Here is a 19895-nt window from a genome sequence, read left to right on the forward strand (position 1 = left end):
ATTCCTATATTCTCATCTTACTTTTATCATTTGTGAATTGGAAGTAAATTTTAACTAATCTAATTTGAAAACATATTTAATAAATAAACAAACTTATATCGATGTGTTTGATGATGGTTTTAGAAAACGGTTTTAGTCTTTTTAACATTGGAATAACAAAAAATTTCAAATATTAGAAAGATTAAAAACACTTTTTAAAATCACTATTAAACTGATTCATAATATCCTAAATACAACTTTTATATATATATATATATATATATATATATATAATTAAATAATAATATTTTAATATTTTACCTTAAAATAAAGAATATATATATATATATGATGTATTTTACCACTAATAATAGGGAAAAGAAAGAAATTGGATGTGAATAAAAAATTATATATGAAAAAAAATCAAAGAAATGAGATGTGAACAAGAAACTCAGTAGCGTGAATAAGGAAAAAAGAAGACCAAAATTTAAGAATGAAATTAAGAAAATACAATGAACTATGAATTAACTATGATACTCTTTGTCAAAGCCAGACATCTATTTTAATAGTGGATGATAAAGTAAGTTATGGATCATGTAAAAACAACGAACTAATCAACTCCATTGCTTAAAAAATGTATGTAGTTATCATTAAGTATATCATGAAAATAACACCAACAAAGTACCACGACTTCAACATTTTGCAGCAATGTGATGAAAGCCAAATTGATTTATTAGAAAAAGAAAAAAAAACATTAAATAGATTTTGTCACTTAACAAAGTCTTAGATAGAAACCTTACTAATTTTATAAAACAATTTGATTTTCAATTTTATTTGAGTAAACGTGAAATTCAATCTCAATCAATGAAATTAAGAAAATATTAAAAATACAAATTTTAGGTTAGTTAATTTGTAAAAACCATAATTTCCACAATCTTTATGGTATAGTATTCTCACAATCTCTTTCTTCCTCTTCTCTCCAAAACCTCTATCAAAATACCATCAAACTCAATACCAATTATATAATAGCCACCATAAATAATTTAAATATTTTAATTATCCTATAAATATGATTAAAAAATTTAAAATAAAGTTCTCACAACTTTTTGTAATGTTTGAAAAAAAAGGTACGAAATATGAAAAAAAAAATCAAAATAAAAGCATAATCCAAATTAAAATTTAAAAATTAAAATTAAAATCAAAGATAAAGACATCAATTTTTTGTTTTTCTTTTTTTTTTTAAAAAACAATCATCTAAAAGATTGGTAAAAATTGTCTTTCCAACAATCGGACATTCGTGGCTGCTGATCTTTTCGTGATTTTTCCTGATAAAGTCGATTTTTCGGCCGTAGATCGTACACTAAAGCATGATAAAATATCCTAATAAATATATTAAGAAAATATCAAGTTATTTATTAAACAATACCTTAACAATTACAACATAATAGTTGTGGACCCCACATTTCGACTCAATGCGTTTCCCACCCGATGGCGAGCTCGATTTTTATTTGAAAATTTGATTTTTATTTATTATTTGAAAATGACTTGGAGTCGCCCCTTATTTTTGTTTTATTTTTAAAGGGTAAACAAAATAAGAAAGAAAAACCCTAAGTGTGACTCCTTATTTTGGAAAAGGCGGTCTGTGAAAAACCGGATCGGGTTCGGGGGTCAGGTTACTTATCGGGAATGTACGGTAAAGACCGTAGCACCCCTCTAAGTCCCTAAAGTCGGGTCTCTACTAATAGACTGAAGCTGACGTGGCAATCAATGAGGAAAATCAATGAATACTCAAATCGATCATGCACAATATGAGAAGCAAAGCATGTATAAAGAACAAGCAAAATACGAATAGATGCGTACCTGGGTGACGAGCCACAATGCGCTATCAAGAAGTGAGGTTAGCACACAATTAAGGAATAATTTCGAGCATGTCATAGAGCAAAATAAAATCGATCATGCATGGCAATTAAATCAAACAAATAATCAATCAATCATAAGGAAATCACATATGTTAGGCCCCCACCAAAACCCGATTTATATTGCATGAATTAATCTCACGAATCCCATTATTTCGGAATTATGAAGATTCATCATTCTTGCTTGTGTAAAAATCAAAAGAAATAGAACATTATTTAAAAATCGGAGTGAAATTAAAACTATTCGAGAGATAACTGGGTTTTTTGAGATTTATTTGGAAATTAGAGTCTCGAAAATTATTTGAAGATTAGAGTCTTGAAAAATTAAATTTAAGAATTGGGATTTTGGATATTAAATTTGAAAGAAATTAGAATTTTAGAAATTGGAAATTAAGTTCAAAAATTGGAATTTTGAAGAATGTTTAAAATGGAATTTCGAAATAAAGAGCTAAAGTAATAATAATTTAATAGATTAATGTGAGTTTTGGAATTTTGGAATTAGAAATTAAATTGGGAGTTGGAAATTTTAATGAATTGTTAAGAATGAAATTTTAGAATAAATAAATAAAATAATAATAATTAAATAGATTAATGTGAATGTTGGAATTTTGGAATTAGCGGAAGCGGAAATTTTAATGAATTGTTTAAAAATGGAATTTTAAAATAAATAAATAAATTAATAATAATTAAATAAATTAATGTGAATATTGGAATTTTCATGAATATAAATTTAATTCGGAAATCGAAAGTTTTAAATGACTGTTTAAAATGAAATTTTAGAATAAATAAATAAAATAAAATAAAATAATTAAATAGATTAACGTGAATATTGGAATTTTCATGAATATAAATTTAATTCGAAAGTCGAAAGTTTTAAATGAACTTTTTAAAATGGAATTTTAGAATAAATAAATAAAATAATATAATTAAATAGATTAATGTGAATATTGGAATTTTTGGAATTAGAAATTAAAATCGGAAATGGAAAATTTAACGAATTGTTTAATAATAATAATTAAATAAATTAATGTGAATATTGAAATTTTCAGAAATAGAAATTTAATTCGGAAGTCGAAAGTTTTAAATGAACTGTTTAAAATGGAATTTTAGAATAAATAAATAAAATAATAACAATAAATTAATGTGAATATTGGAATTTTCAGAAATAGAAATTTAATTCGAAAATCGAAAGTTTTAAATGAACCGTTTAAAATAGAATAAATAAATAAAATAAAATAATTAAATAGATTAATGTGAATGTTGGAATTTTTGGAATTAGAAATTAAAATCGGAAGTGGGAAATTTTAATGAATTGTTTAAAATATAATTTTAGAATAAATAAATAAAATGATAATAATTAAATAAATTAATGTGAATATTGGAATTTTTAGAAATAGAAATTAAATTCGGGATTCGGAAGTTTTTAAAGAATTATTTAAAATGGAATTTTAAAATAAATAAACAAAATAATAATGATTAAATAAATTAATGGTGAACATTAGAATTTTTGGAATTAGAAATTAAATTTGAAATTCGAAATTAGGAAATTTTAAAGAATTGTTTAAAATATAATTTTAAAATAAATAAATAAGTAAACAAATAAAACAACAATAACACAATGCTAATAATAAATAAAACCCCTACTTTATGCTAACATCTTTGGCTCACAAGTGCCTCCATTAAAACTCCCTTAAAAGAATAAATAAATAAAAACCTTTGCTTCCACACTTTCTTCCTGCAACTCCCCACTAACCCATTCTCAGAAAATGCCTCAAGCTCAACGCAAACACCAATGACCCTTCTCACAACCAAGATATTAAAATAGCCTAATTTTTCTGCAAATCTCATACCGAGCATCCACGTTTTCCTCCACAAAACTCCCAAATCAAAACCCACAAAAACCCTTTTCAAATCATCAAACAAATGCACCAGCATCAAGGCCTAAATCACCCTTCCCACCCAAAACAAATGGAAAAGCCAAACGAAATCCAAAAACAGAATACATTATTAAGCCCAAAAACCCTAAACCGACACAACCTACGTGATAAAATCGTCCCGAGCTTATTCCATGGAAGCCCGAAACCCGAAAGCGCACCAACCGCATCAAGATTCTTCCATCCTCCGCAAAGAAGAATTTATTAGGAGACAAAAACCCAAAAATTTCTTTATGGGTTATCCCAATAGAAATAATGAAGAGAAACAAAAACCAGAAATGAAAAAAAAAATAAAATTCATGGCCATACCTGGGCTTCTTCCCGCAAATCTCTCTCAGCTTTTCCACCTCCCAAAACCCCCCATTTCGAGCTCCCCCCTAGCTTCAGGTCCACTACCGAAAAAAAACTCTTTTTCCTCTCCTGGCAGCTTCTTTTTTTGCTCCTTCCCAAAAACCCTCCTCCGCGAATGCTCTTCCCCCCTCAGACCTGCTCTCCTTTTTCTTTCCCGCCCATTCTCCTGTCTTTTCGTCCCATCTCGCCGCCACCACCAGCTTGATTTCGGGGTGGTCAGATGAATAAACAAAGAAAAACCATCATCATGAAAAAAAAAACTTTTACCCTTCGGGGGGTCTACAATAGTATACGCTATGTTTACTTCTAAGAAATTCGAGGGAATTATAAGAAAAGTAAAATAAAAAGATTTAAAGATGTTAAATTACTTTAATTTATTTTAAAGTTTTATATAAAGATAAAATAATTTCAAAATACATAAATTTTAAATTAATTTAAAATATATATAATTACATTTACCAAATTTCTCATACCTCTCATTTTAAAACATTAATCTTATTCATACATTTACAACAAATTTTGAATATACCCAAAAGTACTCTTTATATTCTTTTCCTTCCCACTCATTTTCTTTTCTTTTTTTTTTTTTCAATTTTTTTTCTTTTCAATAATAAATCCTAAGAGAAAATATATTTAATGTTTATTCTTTATGTGTATTTAAAAAAAACTTTGTTATAAAAATGATTAAAAAACAATTAGAAGTAGGAAATCTTGAAAAGTGAAAGAAATATTAAAAAGGAAAAAAATTATGTCATAATAAATTGACTTGAAAGGTTGGACACAAGAAAAATGTATCAACATTTTTTTATCCTCAAAACTAATTATTTGGATGGATGCAAAGATAAATCGATAAATGCAAATATAGTTTCCTTAAACTTTATTTATATTTGATTTTTCTAATATTTTTATTATAAAATTAAATATTAAAAATGTTTTCTTGGAACCGAATATAAAGTAAAGTAAGAGAATTGTAACCAGCGTATTGCAATTACAGCTAGAGCAGTCATGGAGCAAGGACAGCTTTCTATTATATTCTCACTCTCCTCCATTAATAGTAAGATCAGTTTCTGCTGCACAACACTGCCATAGGTGGCTAGCTGGTAAAGACAAAACAATTCTTTGGACCTTCATGTGATATTATGTCATCTAAATGTCATCCTTTTTGTAATTTTCCTTTTCTCATCATGCTGATGATGATGACACCAGATACTCAGAGTATCATTTTATTGAATTTATAATTTTTTTTTAAAGGTAGTTTTTGTTACGATGTACTCAATTCTTAGAGTATATTTCCATTAAATTTATGATTTCTTCTAAAGTTTTTCTAATTTCTTTTTTTATTATGAGAGGGCCCGTTTGGATGTGGTTACATGAAAATTAATGTTTTTTTTTTAGTTTTTACGCGTATATGCTGAAAAACTTTTGCTATAATAATATTTTATTTTAGGATAAATGGTTTATTTTATTTTTAAGAAATATAATATGTGAATATTGTTATAATGAAAAGTTATATTATTTTGTTTTATTTTTGTGTTATAATTCATAAAATAATTTGTATAATTGATTAAGATTTAAAAGATTAAAATTATTAATATATTCTTGTATTACCTTTATCATATATGAATTGGGTATAAATTTTAACCAATCTAATTTGAAAACACATTTAATAAATAAATGTACATTTTAATATTTAATCTTAAAAGTATATCTAATGTATTTCACTATTATTAATAAAATCAAAACCTTCAAAAACGTTTTGATTTATAAAAAAAGTGAAAGAAAATGAATGTGAATAAGAAATTAACAATGAATAAAAAGATACAAAAGAAATGATATGTAAACTAGAATGAATGACAACGGGGAGGGTTCAGGACGAGTCGCCCCCATCCCAACTCCGCCCCGTTTATTCAAAACAAATCTCATTCCTGTCTCATTTAAAAAATTAAACGGGATGGGGCGGGTATGATAAATTCCCATGCCCGTCCCGCCCTTTTTAATTTTTTTTTTTTTTGAATTCATAATTGAAACAGTCGCCCCTCCTTTGCATACTGCCGCAGTGCCGCCATGATCAGATCTCCGACTGTTGAATCTGGCGACATCACAACCTGGACTGGCCCTAAACTCCTTTGAACGGTGAGATTGAGCAGCAACTTGGTCAACTGTGGCCCTCCCTCCACCGACAGTCCAAAGACACTCCTACCTGAGAGTAGGTCCGGCAAGGTCTTTGGACGGCGAAGCTCAGCCTGCGGGGCCATAGTCATCGGAATACTGGAGTGGAACGACGACGATCTCTGGGCCAGCTTCCCCTTCAGGTTCTTTTCTTCGTGTCCTCTCCGGTGAGTCTTGGAAGTAGACATGATGATAATAGTAGAATTCTAAAAGGGCGGGAAGGAAATTTCAATGAACAGATTATCTCAATCGGCGATAATGGAAGAATCTGAGGTGAGGGAAGCCAAGAAATGGAGAAGAGCTAATGCTCTTTGATTTCCGGCGACAGGAAGCTACCATACCCAGAACAGTGGAAGAGTGAATAAAAGAAACATTAATTGGGGTGGGGCGGGGTGGGGCAATACCCGAACTCGCCCCGGGTTTTTTAAACAATTCCCAAACCCGTCCCAAACCCATTTATTAAAATTTAACCCCGTCCCATTAGGGGCGGGGCGGGTACCCGAAAAAACCCGCCCCATTGCCATCCCTAATTTTTACGCGTATTGAAAAACTTTTGCTATAATAATATTTTATTTTAGGATAAATGGTTTTTTTATTTTTAAGAAATATAATATGTGAATATTGTTATAATGAAAAGTTATATTATTTTGTTTTATTTTTGTGTTATAATTCATAAAATAATTTGTATAATTGATTAAGATTTAAAATATTAAAATTATTAATATATTCTTGTATTACCTTTATCATATATGAATTGGGTATAAATTTTAACCAATCTAATTTGAAAACACATTTAATAAATAAATGTACATTTTAATATTTAATCTTAAAAAGTATATCAAATGTATTTCACTATTATTAATAAAATCAAAACCTTCAAAAACATTTTGATTTATAAAGAAAGTGAAAGAAAATGAATGTGAATAAGAAATTAACAATGAATAAGAAGATACGAAAGAAATTATATATAAACAAGAATGAATGTCTTCATTGATTAATCACTAATGTCAAAAAAATGAAAATATAAGTGAATTTTGTCAGCTACAATAAAATTAAAATTTAATCATGCATATAATTAGTGACTTTTATAAAATTTTAATAAAAGGAATAAAAAACAAGCCTAAAATCAACTCATCAATAAAAGTCTAAATTAAATAATATAATTGTTAATATCCTCCAATATCTCATTTAACATTGCAAGCTAAGCTAAACATCTATTTTAATAGTGGATGATAAAGTGGATAGGTTCTCCATAAAAAAATGTTCATGTAGTAGTCATTATTAAGTATATCATGAAAAAAACACCAACTAAGTATCATGACTTCAATATTTTTCAGGAATGTCATGAAAATCAAATTCATTGATTGAAAAAAAACAAAAGAAAAAAAAATTAAATTGTTTTTGTCACTACAAAAGAAAGAAAGTCTTAATCTTAAACCTTCCTAGTTTTTCGATACAATTTGATTTTCAATTTTATTGGAGTAAACATTGGGGAATTAACGATACCAAGTTGGGATATGATTTTTTAAGATGAAAAGTAAATAAAAATTCAATCTCAATCCTTAACCATTCATATAATAAATTGAATAAAAGGGTGATAGTCATTATAATAAACATATTAATTATTAAATTCTCCAAACTTAAGATTAAATTTCCTAGCTTTCACAATCAAAGAAATTTGATTGATTATTTGTGAAATTTTGGTGCCTAAATTTATTATGAACTGCCTTCAAATATCAAAGGAATATATTTTCTAAAATTCCATCCCACACCTTCCCATCCTTTTCAATACTTTTTAATTGTGTTTATTTTCTAAGTGGGACCAACTTCATAAAATACTCAATCCCAAAACATAAGTAAGGTGAAACATATTACATAATGGTTTCTTTTTTTATTTGGATAAAAAACATACTTCATTCATTTTTTTTTTCCCATGTTATAGCAAGTACTTTTTGAAAAATTAGTTCAAAGTTATAAAAATATTAATAATGATATGGAGGATGTTTTTTCAAATGTGGTGATTATCTTATCTATACACAAATATTTCTTGCCATTTGTTAATAATTTATATGTTAAATAAGTTTAATTATAATGAGGAATAAAACAACTAAAAATTAAGCCTAACTGAAACTCTAAAATGTATAAATAGGCTGCCAAAATTAATGTTTTTTTATATGGGTTATTTGGACACATGAGTCATAATAACTATCAAATTGTAAAAATAACCTTCCCTTTTAATTTTATTAAGAAATGATCCTCTTTGGACATTTTTACTCCTCTATATTTTGTTTATCTTCAAAAACAATGTATAATATATATATATATAGAGAGAGAGAGAGAGAGAGAGATGCGCATTTGGAATGTGTCTTCTTTCTTCTTCTTGGAGAGCATGCACTACATGCACACACACACTTGGACTGAAGCTTTGAGAGAAAAGGGAAAAACTCATTGAACCCTAATTCTCATACCATCACGGACCTGGAGCAGCTTCTTGGATATCAGTGGAGGAAGAAATAACTTTCTATGGCATAAACAAAGGTAACCGGTTCATTTTTTGCCGTTCAATGCATGTTTAAATGTTTACATGTGATCCTATGCAATTTCAATTCTCTTCACTTACTTATTTTATTTATTTTATGTTATAACACTTTTATCTATTTAATTTATTTTTTCCCCATTCTGTAATTATTTTATCTCTCAAACGATTCGTTATCATTTTCATTTGAGATATTTATATAGATTAAAATTTACTTATTACAAAATTAAAAAAGATTAATTTCTTATTAAAATGTTCACTTTAATTGTACTTAGGTTTGGTTCACAGAAACTTAATTAAGTTCCTACTCATAATGGTATCTTAAATATACCATGGTTAAGTTTCCTTTACAAATAATTTAATTTGGACTAAATTTCCATTTTTTGTTAACTTGAATTATACTGTTATTAATTTTATTTAAAAATTTTGCCTTATTTGCAATTTTCGTTTTATTTACAAAAAGCTTGATGAACTCAACATCTTCATATTTTAAAATTTTAGATGAAACTAAAAAAAGACACAACAGATTAACTGAAAAATAAAAATAAAATAAAGAATAAAAAATATAAACCAACAAAATGGCAAAAAAAACCTTTACCAAAATTGCACGCAAAAAACCTAATCCAAAAACCAAATAAAATAAATAAATAAATAAACATCAATCAAAATTCCAAACCAAAATCTCAATAAAAAAACACCAACCAAAATTTCATTACAAAAAACCTTAACCATAATCTCAACAAAAAAATATATGAAAAACCCAAATAAAAACATTTACAAAGTACCCAAGTAAATTAAACTTATATTTTAAAATATAAACTATAGTTCCGATAATAATCTAGCTATTTCTTTTTATACAATTACATCATTTTCTAATTAGTTACCTCTTAATGATCAAATATCTCATTTACTCTTTTTTAACTATCAATGCATTGTAAATATTAGGCATCTTGCCCATTATAATTTTATTCTTTCAAGCAATGCAAAATCCAACTAAATTTTTTTATGAGAATTACTCATTCCGGTCATCATTTCAATCACAATACATCCTAAGAACTATATGTCCATGGACCCGCATACTCTTTTGCTTCTGACAACATTTGAGGCGGCGAAACCCGCTATTCTACCCTAAAGTTGTTCCTTCTCATCCATCGTTGTTGCCATCCAGTCACTTAATTTATATTAAATCATTTTGATCATCATTTCAATCACAATACATTCTAACAACTACATGTCCATGGACCCACATACTCTTTTGCTTCTGACAACATTTGAGGCGGCGAAACTCGCTATTCTACCCTAAGTTGTTCCTTCTCATTGATCGTTGTAGCCATCCAGTCACTTCATTTATATTAAATAATATGAAGGTTAATATCCTCCAATATCTCATTGACAATCACACATGAGGTGAACCCTCTCATGATGGAATTTTTTTTAAGTCATTGAAATGTATGTTGATTGGTAGGCATCCATTCTAGTACTTGATATAAAAGCCAATAGCATCTATATCACATGAAGGTGATGAAATGTCATGCTTCATGAGCATGATTGTGAGCCTCATTGGTATTTGGTGTGTCATGGAAATAGAATCAAACAATGACCGCAACTTTTTATTTTTTGAATTTGTAAAATACAAAAAAAAAAAACTTTTATAAATATTATTCATTTTTTAGTATAACTTCATTTTCAATTAAATTGGAAAATTTATAATATACAATAAAAAAAATTTGTAAATATTATTCATTTTCAGTTAAATTGGAGCAAGTAATAGAATAATAGTTACATAAATTCAATAAATCCATACCATTTTTTAATATAAAAATAAAAGTGAAAAATCAAACGGATCATTAACCATCCATACTAAAAGATGATAAGGCATCATCAAGTTCTTTATTAAACAATACATTAACGATCATAGCACTATAGGAATTTATTGCTATGCTGTGTTTATTTCCATAAAATTTGAGAGAATTATAGTAGATAGAAATGAAAATTTTAAAATAAAAATAGATTTGAAGTTAATAAATTATTTTTATATATTACTTTAATTTTTTAATTTATTTTAATTTTTTATATAAAAATAAAATAATTTTAAAATATATAAATTTCAAATTAACTTCTTAAAAATTATATTTGCATATATTAAATTTCTCATTACATTTGCTTTGTTTACACCTCCACTTTATAACACAATTTTATTAATATATCCACCTACAAATTTGAAATATATCTAAAAGATTCTCCATATTCTTCTCTTCCACATTCATCTTTTTTTCTTTTTCTTTTTTAACTTTTTTTCTTCTGAATAATAAACCTACAAAAAAATCTTTTAGGACTTATTCTTTATATAAAATAATTTTAAAACAATTAAAAAAAAATTAGAAATGACTTACAAGTAAGAAATCGTAAAAAAGTGTTGAAAAAAAAGTAAAAATAAATAAATAAAAACCCATTCCATAGTATACAAACCTAAAAGGCCGAATTTGTGCAAATGTCATCATACATTGAAGAGAGAGTCAAATGTACATTTTTCCTTAAGAGTAATTTGGTTATTTGGACATTTTTATCCTAATCTATATCAATCTTTTTTTTCTTTTTCTTTTTTATAAACATAGTTTTAAATTTAAGTACGAATAAATTAACTTTTAGACTTAATATTTAAAGTTATTTTTAATTTTAAGTTATAATATTAAGTTATTTTAATAAATATATTTAATCTATTTAATAATTTAAATTAAGTTATTAAATCACTTTAAATCATTAAGTTGATTTACTAAACACTCTCTTTCAATTTTTTTTTTTTAAAATTTTTCTTTTTTCATCGCATTGTTGATGATGACACCAAATATTCATAATATTGTTATTAAATATGAAATTTTGTACCACTATGGTAACTTATGGATGATCATCCATAAACATCTTTTGTAACTCCCTATAAAAGGATAACCCCTAATAAAATTGAATAGAGTTTTCCTATTGTAGACCCCCCCGAGGAGCTAGAGATTTTTATTATTTTTCTTGGTTGTTTTTCGGAGGGACCTCCCAAGTAGGCTGCTCTGGGGGCAGCTAGAGAGGATAGGGGGCTGCTTTGGGCGGCCGTGGGATGTGATTGGGCTAGCTGGTGATGGCGGCGAGAGGGGACAGAAGAAAGAGAGAAGAGAGACTTGCCAAGGAAGAGGAAAAAACAGGGCTAGGGGAGGAGAGGGCGTCTGGGAGGAAGGCGGCGAGACGGAGCTTCTCTGGAAAACTCAGGTATGGCCATATTGGATGCTTTGGCTTTCAGATTTCTTTTATTTCATTTCGTTTTCACTTTTATTATTCCTCCTTTGTCATTGCTGGTCTTGAACGTCTCTTGCTGAGGATTAGACTTTGTTGAGCTTAAGCTGGTTTCACTTGCTCTGTTTTGTTCTCCTTTTCCGTTTCTTTGTTCTCTCTTGTAAATTAGTGAGGTATCAGATTGTTTTTTTTAATTTTGATATTCATCTAATCGCATGAATGCTCGTTGTTCGCCCCACCCGTCGGGTGCAGTAAGAAAATGAGTTTAGCGTGACTGTGGAACCTGCTCTGTTCCTAAGGGCCCGTCCAAAACCTCCATGAAAACCAACTTCCATGAAAACCTGAGACTTATGTCTGCCGAGAACCTCCTCCAACATATGCTCATCATCAACTCTATCCACGCACATGGTCTCAAATCCAAAGCTAAGCACCCTTCACGCCTTCACCACCTTAAACATCCATTCTTTTTTTATGTACCCATTTTCCTCCTTCGTTCCCTGTTTCTTCTCCTCTGGCATCTGTGACGACAAGGCAGCACCGTTTGGCAGTAAAGACGACGAAGCCCTCCGTCGCACCCCATGTTCTTGTCCTCCTGCCCGCGCGGTGGTTCATGGGCAGCAGCTCCCACTCCGTTCCCCCATTTCATCCCCGGCGTCGTCAACGTGCAAGCCATACTCTTCACCGCCAGCCTGCTTTGCACCCTCCATCTGTATTGCCCCCCATTAAATCTGCTCCAGCATCTGAAATGACCAAACGTCACATACCTTTCAAACCCACCAATCACACCCATTTTCCATACCCACTAAGCCCATTTGCCATGCATGGTCATGCATGGCCGCGTGACGCCCGCCACACCCATTTCTTGCTCAGCATACCCATTTTCTCTCTCTAAACTTATTCACACCCATCTCCTGCACCCAGCAGCCGCAAACCACCCATTTTCCATCTCAACCCGTTCAGCTGTTCTGTGATTGATGGACCTCATGGTGACATGGGTCTCACGACTCTTAAAAAAATAGGTTTTCGTTGAAGAAACTCTGGTATTTGGAGGACGCCCAGCCCACGGGCAAGTACCTGCTGAAGCCTTTTTGTTTCCCAGTGGCATTGTTTAAACAAATTGGTGGATAAAAGTCAAAGACATGAGTTTTTTATATTATTTTTTTATTCTCCATTATTAGTGGCATGGTTCCAGCAGGCTTCAAGGTGGTTTATTATTATTTTTTCTCTTTTCTCCCACGTGCCATCATTTTGGTTTTTTTTTTATCTTTTATCATTTTTTTTTTTATTTTATTATTTTTAATGTTAAAAGTTCTGTTTCTTTGATTATTTTATTTATTCTTTTATATATATATATATAATCTCCATTAACTCTTTTAAAATTTCCTAAAATTTCAAAGTCCCAAATTTGTTCACTTATTTATTATTTATTATTTATTTATTTAAAAAATGCCATTCTCGAAATAATTTTCTAAAATTCTAATTTTAAATTTAATTTCCTAATAATCAATTTTTTAAATTTAATTTTCCGAAAATTCCTAATCCCGAAAATTTCCATAATCCCATTAATTTATTTAATCATTAGTATTTTATTTGTTTATTTTAAAACTCCATTTTAAATCAATTCATTTAAAGCTTTCGATTTTCGAATTAAATTGCTATTTCTGAAAATTCCGATATTCACATTAATCTATTTAATTATTATTATTTTATTTATTTATTCTAAAATTTCATTTTAAACAATTCATTTAAAACTTTCGATTTTCGAATTAAATTTCTATTCCTGAAAATTCCGATATTCACATTAATTTATTTAATTATTATTATTTTATTTATTTATTCTAAAAATCCATTTTAAACAATTCATTTAAAACTTTCGATTTCCGAATTAAATTGCTATTTCTGAAAATTCCAATATTCACATTAATCTATTTAATTATTATTATTTTAGTTATTTATTTCAAAATTCCATTTTAAACAATTCTTCAAAATTCTAATTTTTGAACTTAATTTCCGACTTCCAAAATTCTAATTTCTTTCAAATTTAATTCCCAAAGCTCCAATTTTCAAATAAATTCCCAAAAATCCAATTTTCACTTGAACAATTTTAATTCTACTCTGATTCTCAAACCTTATGTTTTTCTTGGTTTTACATAAGCGTGAATGCAATCTTCATAATTCCTAAATAATGGAATTTGTGATATTAATTCATGCAAGACTAATCGGGCTTTGGTGGGGCCCCACATACGTGATTTTATGATTGATTGATTGATTGATCGATTGGTTGATTTATCTGCCATGCGTGATTGATTTGCTATGTTCCATGATATGTACATAATCAACCTGCGTTTGTCGCCCTATTTTGTGATAGCGCATTGCCGTTTGCTGAACAGGTACGTATCCACTTCCACTTTGGTTATTCTCTATGCATATTCTGATTCTCATATGTGCATGATAGTTCCGGGTATCCATTGTTTCCCTCATCAATTGCCATTGATTACTTCATTTTATTAGTAGAGACCCGACTTTAGGGACTTAGAGGGGTGCTACGGTCTTTATCGTACCTTCCCGATAAGTAACTTGACCCCCGAACCCGATCCGGTTTTTCACAGACCACATTTTCCAAAGTAAGGAGTCACACTTAGGGTTTTTCTTTCTTATTTTGTTTACCCTTTTAAAAATAAAACAAAAATAAGTGGCGACTCCAAGTCAATTTTTCTTAATCAATAAAGATCAATTTTTCAAAATAAAAATCGAGCTCGCCATCGAGTGGGAAACGCATGAGCCGAAATGCGGGGTCCACAAAATGGCGACTCCGCTGGGGAATTTTTTTAGAGGGTCAAGCTTGAACTTAGGGTGAAGTAAACGTGGCATTTGATTGGACGATCAGTGGATGCTCATCTCTTGATTGCACATTGAGGATTTCTTGATGCATGCTTAGATGTCGTTTTCATTTGAGATTTTGACATGCTGGATTATTGATGATTGATCTTATTGCATTGCTTAGCGTATTGATTCTGATTTTGGCATGATTGTTCTGATCACTTCACATGCATACACTCACCATTGTATATCACTCAGCTTGACATGTTGATTTTCTGACTTGTATACTATTTTGATCGTCTTTGAGCATGATGTTTGTATCACTATTCATCTTGATTGTCGTATTCTCGCTTATCTTGTGTGTACATGAGTGATATATCCTGTTCTGCCTGATTGTGTGTTGCATGATTGCTCTCTCTCCGCTTGATTGCATGTTGCTTGTCCATATGGGTCGCACTTCTATCCCCTTACCTCCAAATCTCTTGGTTTCGGTCATTCCTTTCATCTCGGTTCTCACTATTGCAAGTGTGAGACCTTCTGCGTGCTTGCTCTCTGACCGAGCTAGAGATTAGGAGTAGGGTCTAGCGACGGGCTATATCGATGTATGGGAGCATTCTGGAGGAGAGCGACACTTTGATGTCGATTGGAGTCCGATCATTGAAGACCTGTATAGCCCCGAGCTAGGTTTCATGGATAGTTGTGCGACCAGTGTGTTTCCTCTTCTGCTCTAGAGTCTTAGGGTTTTCGGATGCACCCACATCGCTCACTGTGCACTTTAGTTGACTATTGAGTGTTGAGAGCTTGAGAGGTTTCACCATAGGAAACTCCTTGGGTTGCGAGGTAGTGCATGTGTGGAGGTGATGACCACCTTGCATGGAAGCGCCCCGTCTCTTCGGAGGCATGCAGGAGGTCGCGTACCGCCGGAGGGTACGATCGCTTCTATTAGGGATATTTTAAAGTCCACCCATATCCATTTAGAGCCACCTTCACCTCATAGGTTGAGCCGTAGATCCTTCGATTAGGACTCCCTCCCTACACGTGGGTGCATCTGAGGGCTTTCAGAGCCTCTGTGGTTACACTTCGGATTTGGCATTCTCTTATTTTTAGTCTCCAGTTGAGAGTGCTTGGAGATCGGTACGAGTCTGAGTACGGTTGGATCACCTTTCGTCTTATCGCCTTAGTTTGTGTTTTTCACTTGATGAGTTTAGCATGTTTTCTCCCTAGGGTTTTCGTTCTCATTTCTTGGCTCGGCACATCCTTCCACTTTGTTGACATTTACTCGATACTTTGGGATGCGTTCATTGATCACCTTTTTACACTGTCCACCTATCACGGGCTCAGTACCTCATTCTTTGTTTGATCCTTGGTTCGATTTTCAACTCGACGCTCATATTTTCATTACAGAAAGGTGAAAGACACATTTTCGTATTCACACATTTTTCGAGAGATTCGCCTTGATCACCTTATCATTTTCTCTCTTATGGAGCTCGAGTTGAAGGTTGAATCAAGGATATTTTGGTATAGATTGAGTATCGATGTCGTGTTAGTGTTGTCCTTCACACCCCATTTATTTTCTTCACATCTCGATCATTTTCTAGATCATCGATAGAAATTTTTTAGTCATATTCGTAGTTATCTCACACTAGAGACTCATGTGACTTTAGGGATTCTATCGTTTATCCAAATTTTGATTGTCACCATATGATTATGTATCACACCCTGTTGTGTATTGGGTTGTATTGTATCATGCATTGGTCATTGTTCGTTGCATCCCGTGTCGTTGTATGAGTCGTGTTTGAGTCGTTTTGCTTGGGTTCTTTTGTAGGGGTCTATTTGTAGTCCTGGTCTTGGTTCAGTGCCCTGGGTTTAGTGGGAGGTTGATTCGTATTGCTGAGCTGCTATAGACGGACTCACAGTCAGTTTCGATTGGTTAGCTTATTGCTTCTATGGTTTCGATTCTGGAGGCATTGACCAGTTTGAGTTAGAGGATGGATACTCAGCAGAGTAGGCATGTAGTGCTCGAGGACATGCCATCTGATATAGTGACACCACCTATTCTACCTGTTCAGATGCCAGCTACACAGACTTTGCATGCTACTTCATATGATCAGGCTGCTGTCATTCCACCCATTGTCACACCAGTTACCATTATTGAGGATCCTCGTTCCCGTATGGACAAACTCGAGCGAAGGGTTAGACAGATGAGAGATCTTGATGAGATGATTTCATGGGATGACCCTGACGATGTGCCAGTGGCCACTTTGCCAGTCGGTTTCAGGATGCCTGATATGGAGAGATATACGGGTGTTGGATGTCCTCGTATTCATCTCAGGCTTTATAGCACAGTTATGAGGGCCCTTGGTCTAGGTGAGGCACAGTTGCTCACTTTGTTCCCATTGTCATTGAGTGGCGTGACACAGAGATGGTACGCTTCATTAGAGCCATCTCGTCGGAGAACTTGGGAGGACTTAACACAGGAGTTTCTGAGACAGTATTCCTTCAGTGGTGATACGAGCGTTACGCGCAGAGAGCTTGAGTTTCTTCGACAGGGATCAAATGAGTCTGTTTTTTCTTTTATCTCCCGTTGGAGGGAGAAGGCCGCGGAGATGATTGAGCGACCTACTGAGAGAGATCATATGAGCATGTTTTTGAGGAGTTTGCATCCTAGGTTTGCTCAGCATCTGACAGGAGTCCCATTCCAGGATTTCAGATCATTGGTTCAGGCTTTATTCGATGTAGATGATGGCATCTCTAGAGAATTATGGTCAGATATTATTCCTTCTCCGGATATTGAGGGGAAGAGAGTTGGTGGATCATCTGAGAGCTATGGAGACGTATGTTCTGCGGATTTTCAGCATCGACGACCTGGTTATCATCCCTATGCGAGATCATTGCAGATACCCAGGAGTGATTTCCCGCCTTTACAGCATCATCATCCTCATTCAGTTCAGCAGTACCCTTCTGTGCATCCTCATACTGTCACGGTGCGACCTTCATTTCAGTTTCAGCGTCCACGGACTAGTATCCCACGGCATGAGCAGTCTCGTTCCCATCGGCGACGTCAGAGGACTTATTCCGATTTGGGGATGCCTTTGGATAGAGCTTTTGAGCGACTCGTAGCTACTGGCTTCTTAGCACCGTTGGCCCCTAGGCCACCTCCGAGTACCTTACCTCCACGTTTTCGTGCTCGCGAGTTCTGTGCATTTCACCAGATGGCAGGCCATCGTACTGATTATTGTGCTTCTCTATGTCATACCATACAGGATCTTATTGACAGTGGTGCGGTTAGCTTTCCCGTACCGACCACAGATACTGATCTTGGTCCAGATATGACTGCTGATTCCTTTCCAGCTTATTCCACACATGCAGTTCCTCCTCCTTCGGGCTTATACCATCACGTTTTGGACGCCCAGGGCACTGATATTCACAGGACACTTTGATACCTCGTTGGTGTATTTTGGGACTACCTTGTTAGCTGGTTGTTTGAGTTTTTGTTCTCTTTTTCTTTCTATTTGAGTCTTGTTTTATAGTTAGTGTTTTGAGTTCGCACCTTGTGCTTCGAGAGTAGACCTTTGTTGTCCTATTATTTTGCATGATGTACTCTCATTTCACTTAGTGATATTGTTGCTTTCTTGGGTATGTGTTCCTATCTTCTTTTTATCATTGTTTCATATCATGTATTTTATGTGTTGTTGTTTTGAGTAGCATCGTGTGTTGTTTTGTTTTGTCTCTTGCATGTGCTTGTTTTAGAGTCTTGGACGGTTTTAGTGTCGTGACTGGTCCCCGAGCAGAGATTGATGGTATGATGATTATGATACAGAGCACCTTGAGACTAGACTTCTTCAGTTGAGGTTCACCATGTCGGACGAGATCACACCCATTACTCTTACTGCTCTTTATGAGATGATGGTGGATTTGACGCGGAGGGTTGAGAGGATTGAGCTTATTTTGTCAGAGCATCCATCGTCATAGAGAGAAGCTCCAGGAGTAGCGATGCCTTCATTGCCACATTTGGCTCCATCGATGTTTGCTACTTTGGGTGCCTCACATCCACGGCCTCGCCCACATTCAGTGTTCCAGCAGCATTCCTCATCCATTTCACTGACTACGCCGACACGACCTCCATCCCGGCTTCGGGGCCCTCCAGTTATTACAGTTCCTCGGGAGCGACTTCACCCTCGTCGACGATGTCAAAGACACTTTTCAGATTTGAGCGCACCCTTGAGCAGAGTTTTTGAGACGTTCCAAGCCATGGGACTTTTGGCTCCTCTGGCTCCTAGGGCACTTCCAGATCCAATGCCTCCACAGTTTCGACTTGATATATATTGTATGTACCATCAGTCAGTAGGACATCACACTGATCGTTGCACTGCTCTACGACATGCCATACAGGACATTGTTGATTCTGGGACGTTTGGGCATCCTCAGTCCGATATGTTTCCTATTCCTACCTCAGCTCAGGCCATGCATGCAGACGCCCCTTCACCAGCAGTCCCTGATCTTATTGACTTGGGCGATTGACTCATGATTGGCTTACTTTGGTACGGTGGCGCTCAGATTTTGTTCATTCTGTGGCCAGAGATGTGATGGCAGGACCAGTCACTGTTTTTGTTTTGTTTTGTTTGGTCTTGTTTTACTTTTGACATTTAGAGACTATAACTCGATTCTCGAGTATTGTCTTTGTTATCCTTCTTTTGCATGATGTATTCATCGGATTATCCCATTGGATGCATTTTCTTTTATGGACATATCTTTGTGTTTTGTGATATGATGTGTTATACTTTTTACTCGAGGTGTCTTTTCACTTGCACATTGTGGTCTTGAGGCCCGACCTATCATGGAGGATATTGAGCCTATTAGCTTAGGATCAAAGATTTGACCTAGGGAGTTCGAGACTGTGACACATCTTCTTAT

At 32.8% G+C, this 19895-nt stretch overlaps 2 protein-coding genes across 2 annotated transcripts; one reads left to right on the forward strand and one right to left on the reverse strand.

The window, feature by feature from the left end:
• Nucleotides 1-6195: 6195 nt before the first annotated feature.
• Nucleotides 6196-6537, reverse strand: LOC100262329 (uncharacterized). Its single transcript, XM_002279150.1, has one exon. It carries the CDS (start codon nt 6535-6537, stop codon nt 6196-6198), a length of 342 nt encoding a protein of 113 aa, XP_002279186.1.
• A 10432-nt stretch (nt 6538-16969) lies between these two features.
• Nucleotides 16970-18421, forward strand: LOC104877585 (uncharacterized). The gene has a single exon (XM_010646116.1). The coding sequence runs from the start codon at nt 16970-16972 to the stop codon at nt 18419-18421; it is 1452 nt and encodes a 483-aa protein (XP_010644418.1).
• The last annotated feature ends 1474 nt before the right edge of the window (nt 18422-19895 follow it).

This window comes from Vitis vinifera, chromosome 19 (assembly GCF_030704535.1).
Source record: "Vitis vinifera cultivar Pinot Noir 40024 chromosome 19, ASM3070453v1".
Taxonomy (NCBI): domain Eukaryota; kingdom Viridiplantae; phylum Streptophyta; class Magnoliopsida; order Vitales; family Vitaceae; genus Vitis; species Vitis vinifera.

Excerpts from the sequence above, each read along its gene's own strand:
- LOC100262329 (XM_002279150.1), bottom strand. The coding sequence starts at position 6,537 with ATGTCTACTTCCAAGACTCACCGGAGAGGACACGAAGAAAAGAACCTG.
- LOC104877585 (XM_010646116.1), top strand. The coding sequence starts at position 16,970 with ATGGATACTCAGCAGAGTAGGCATGTAGTGCTCGAGGACATGCCATCT.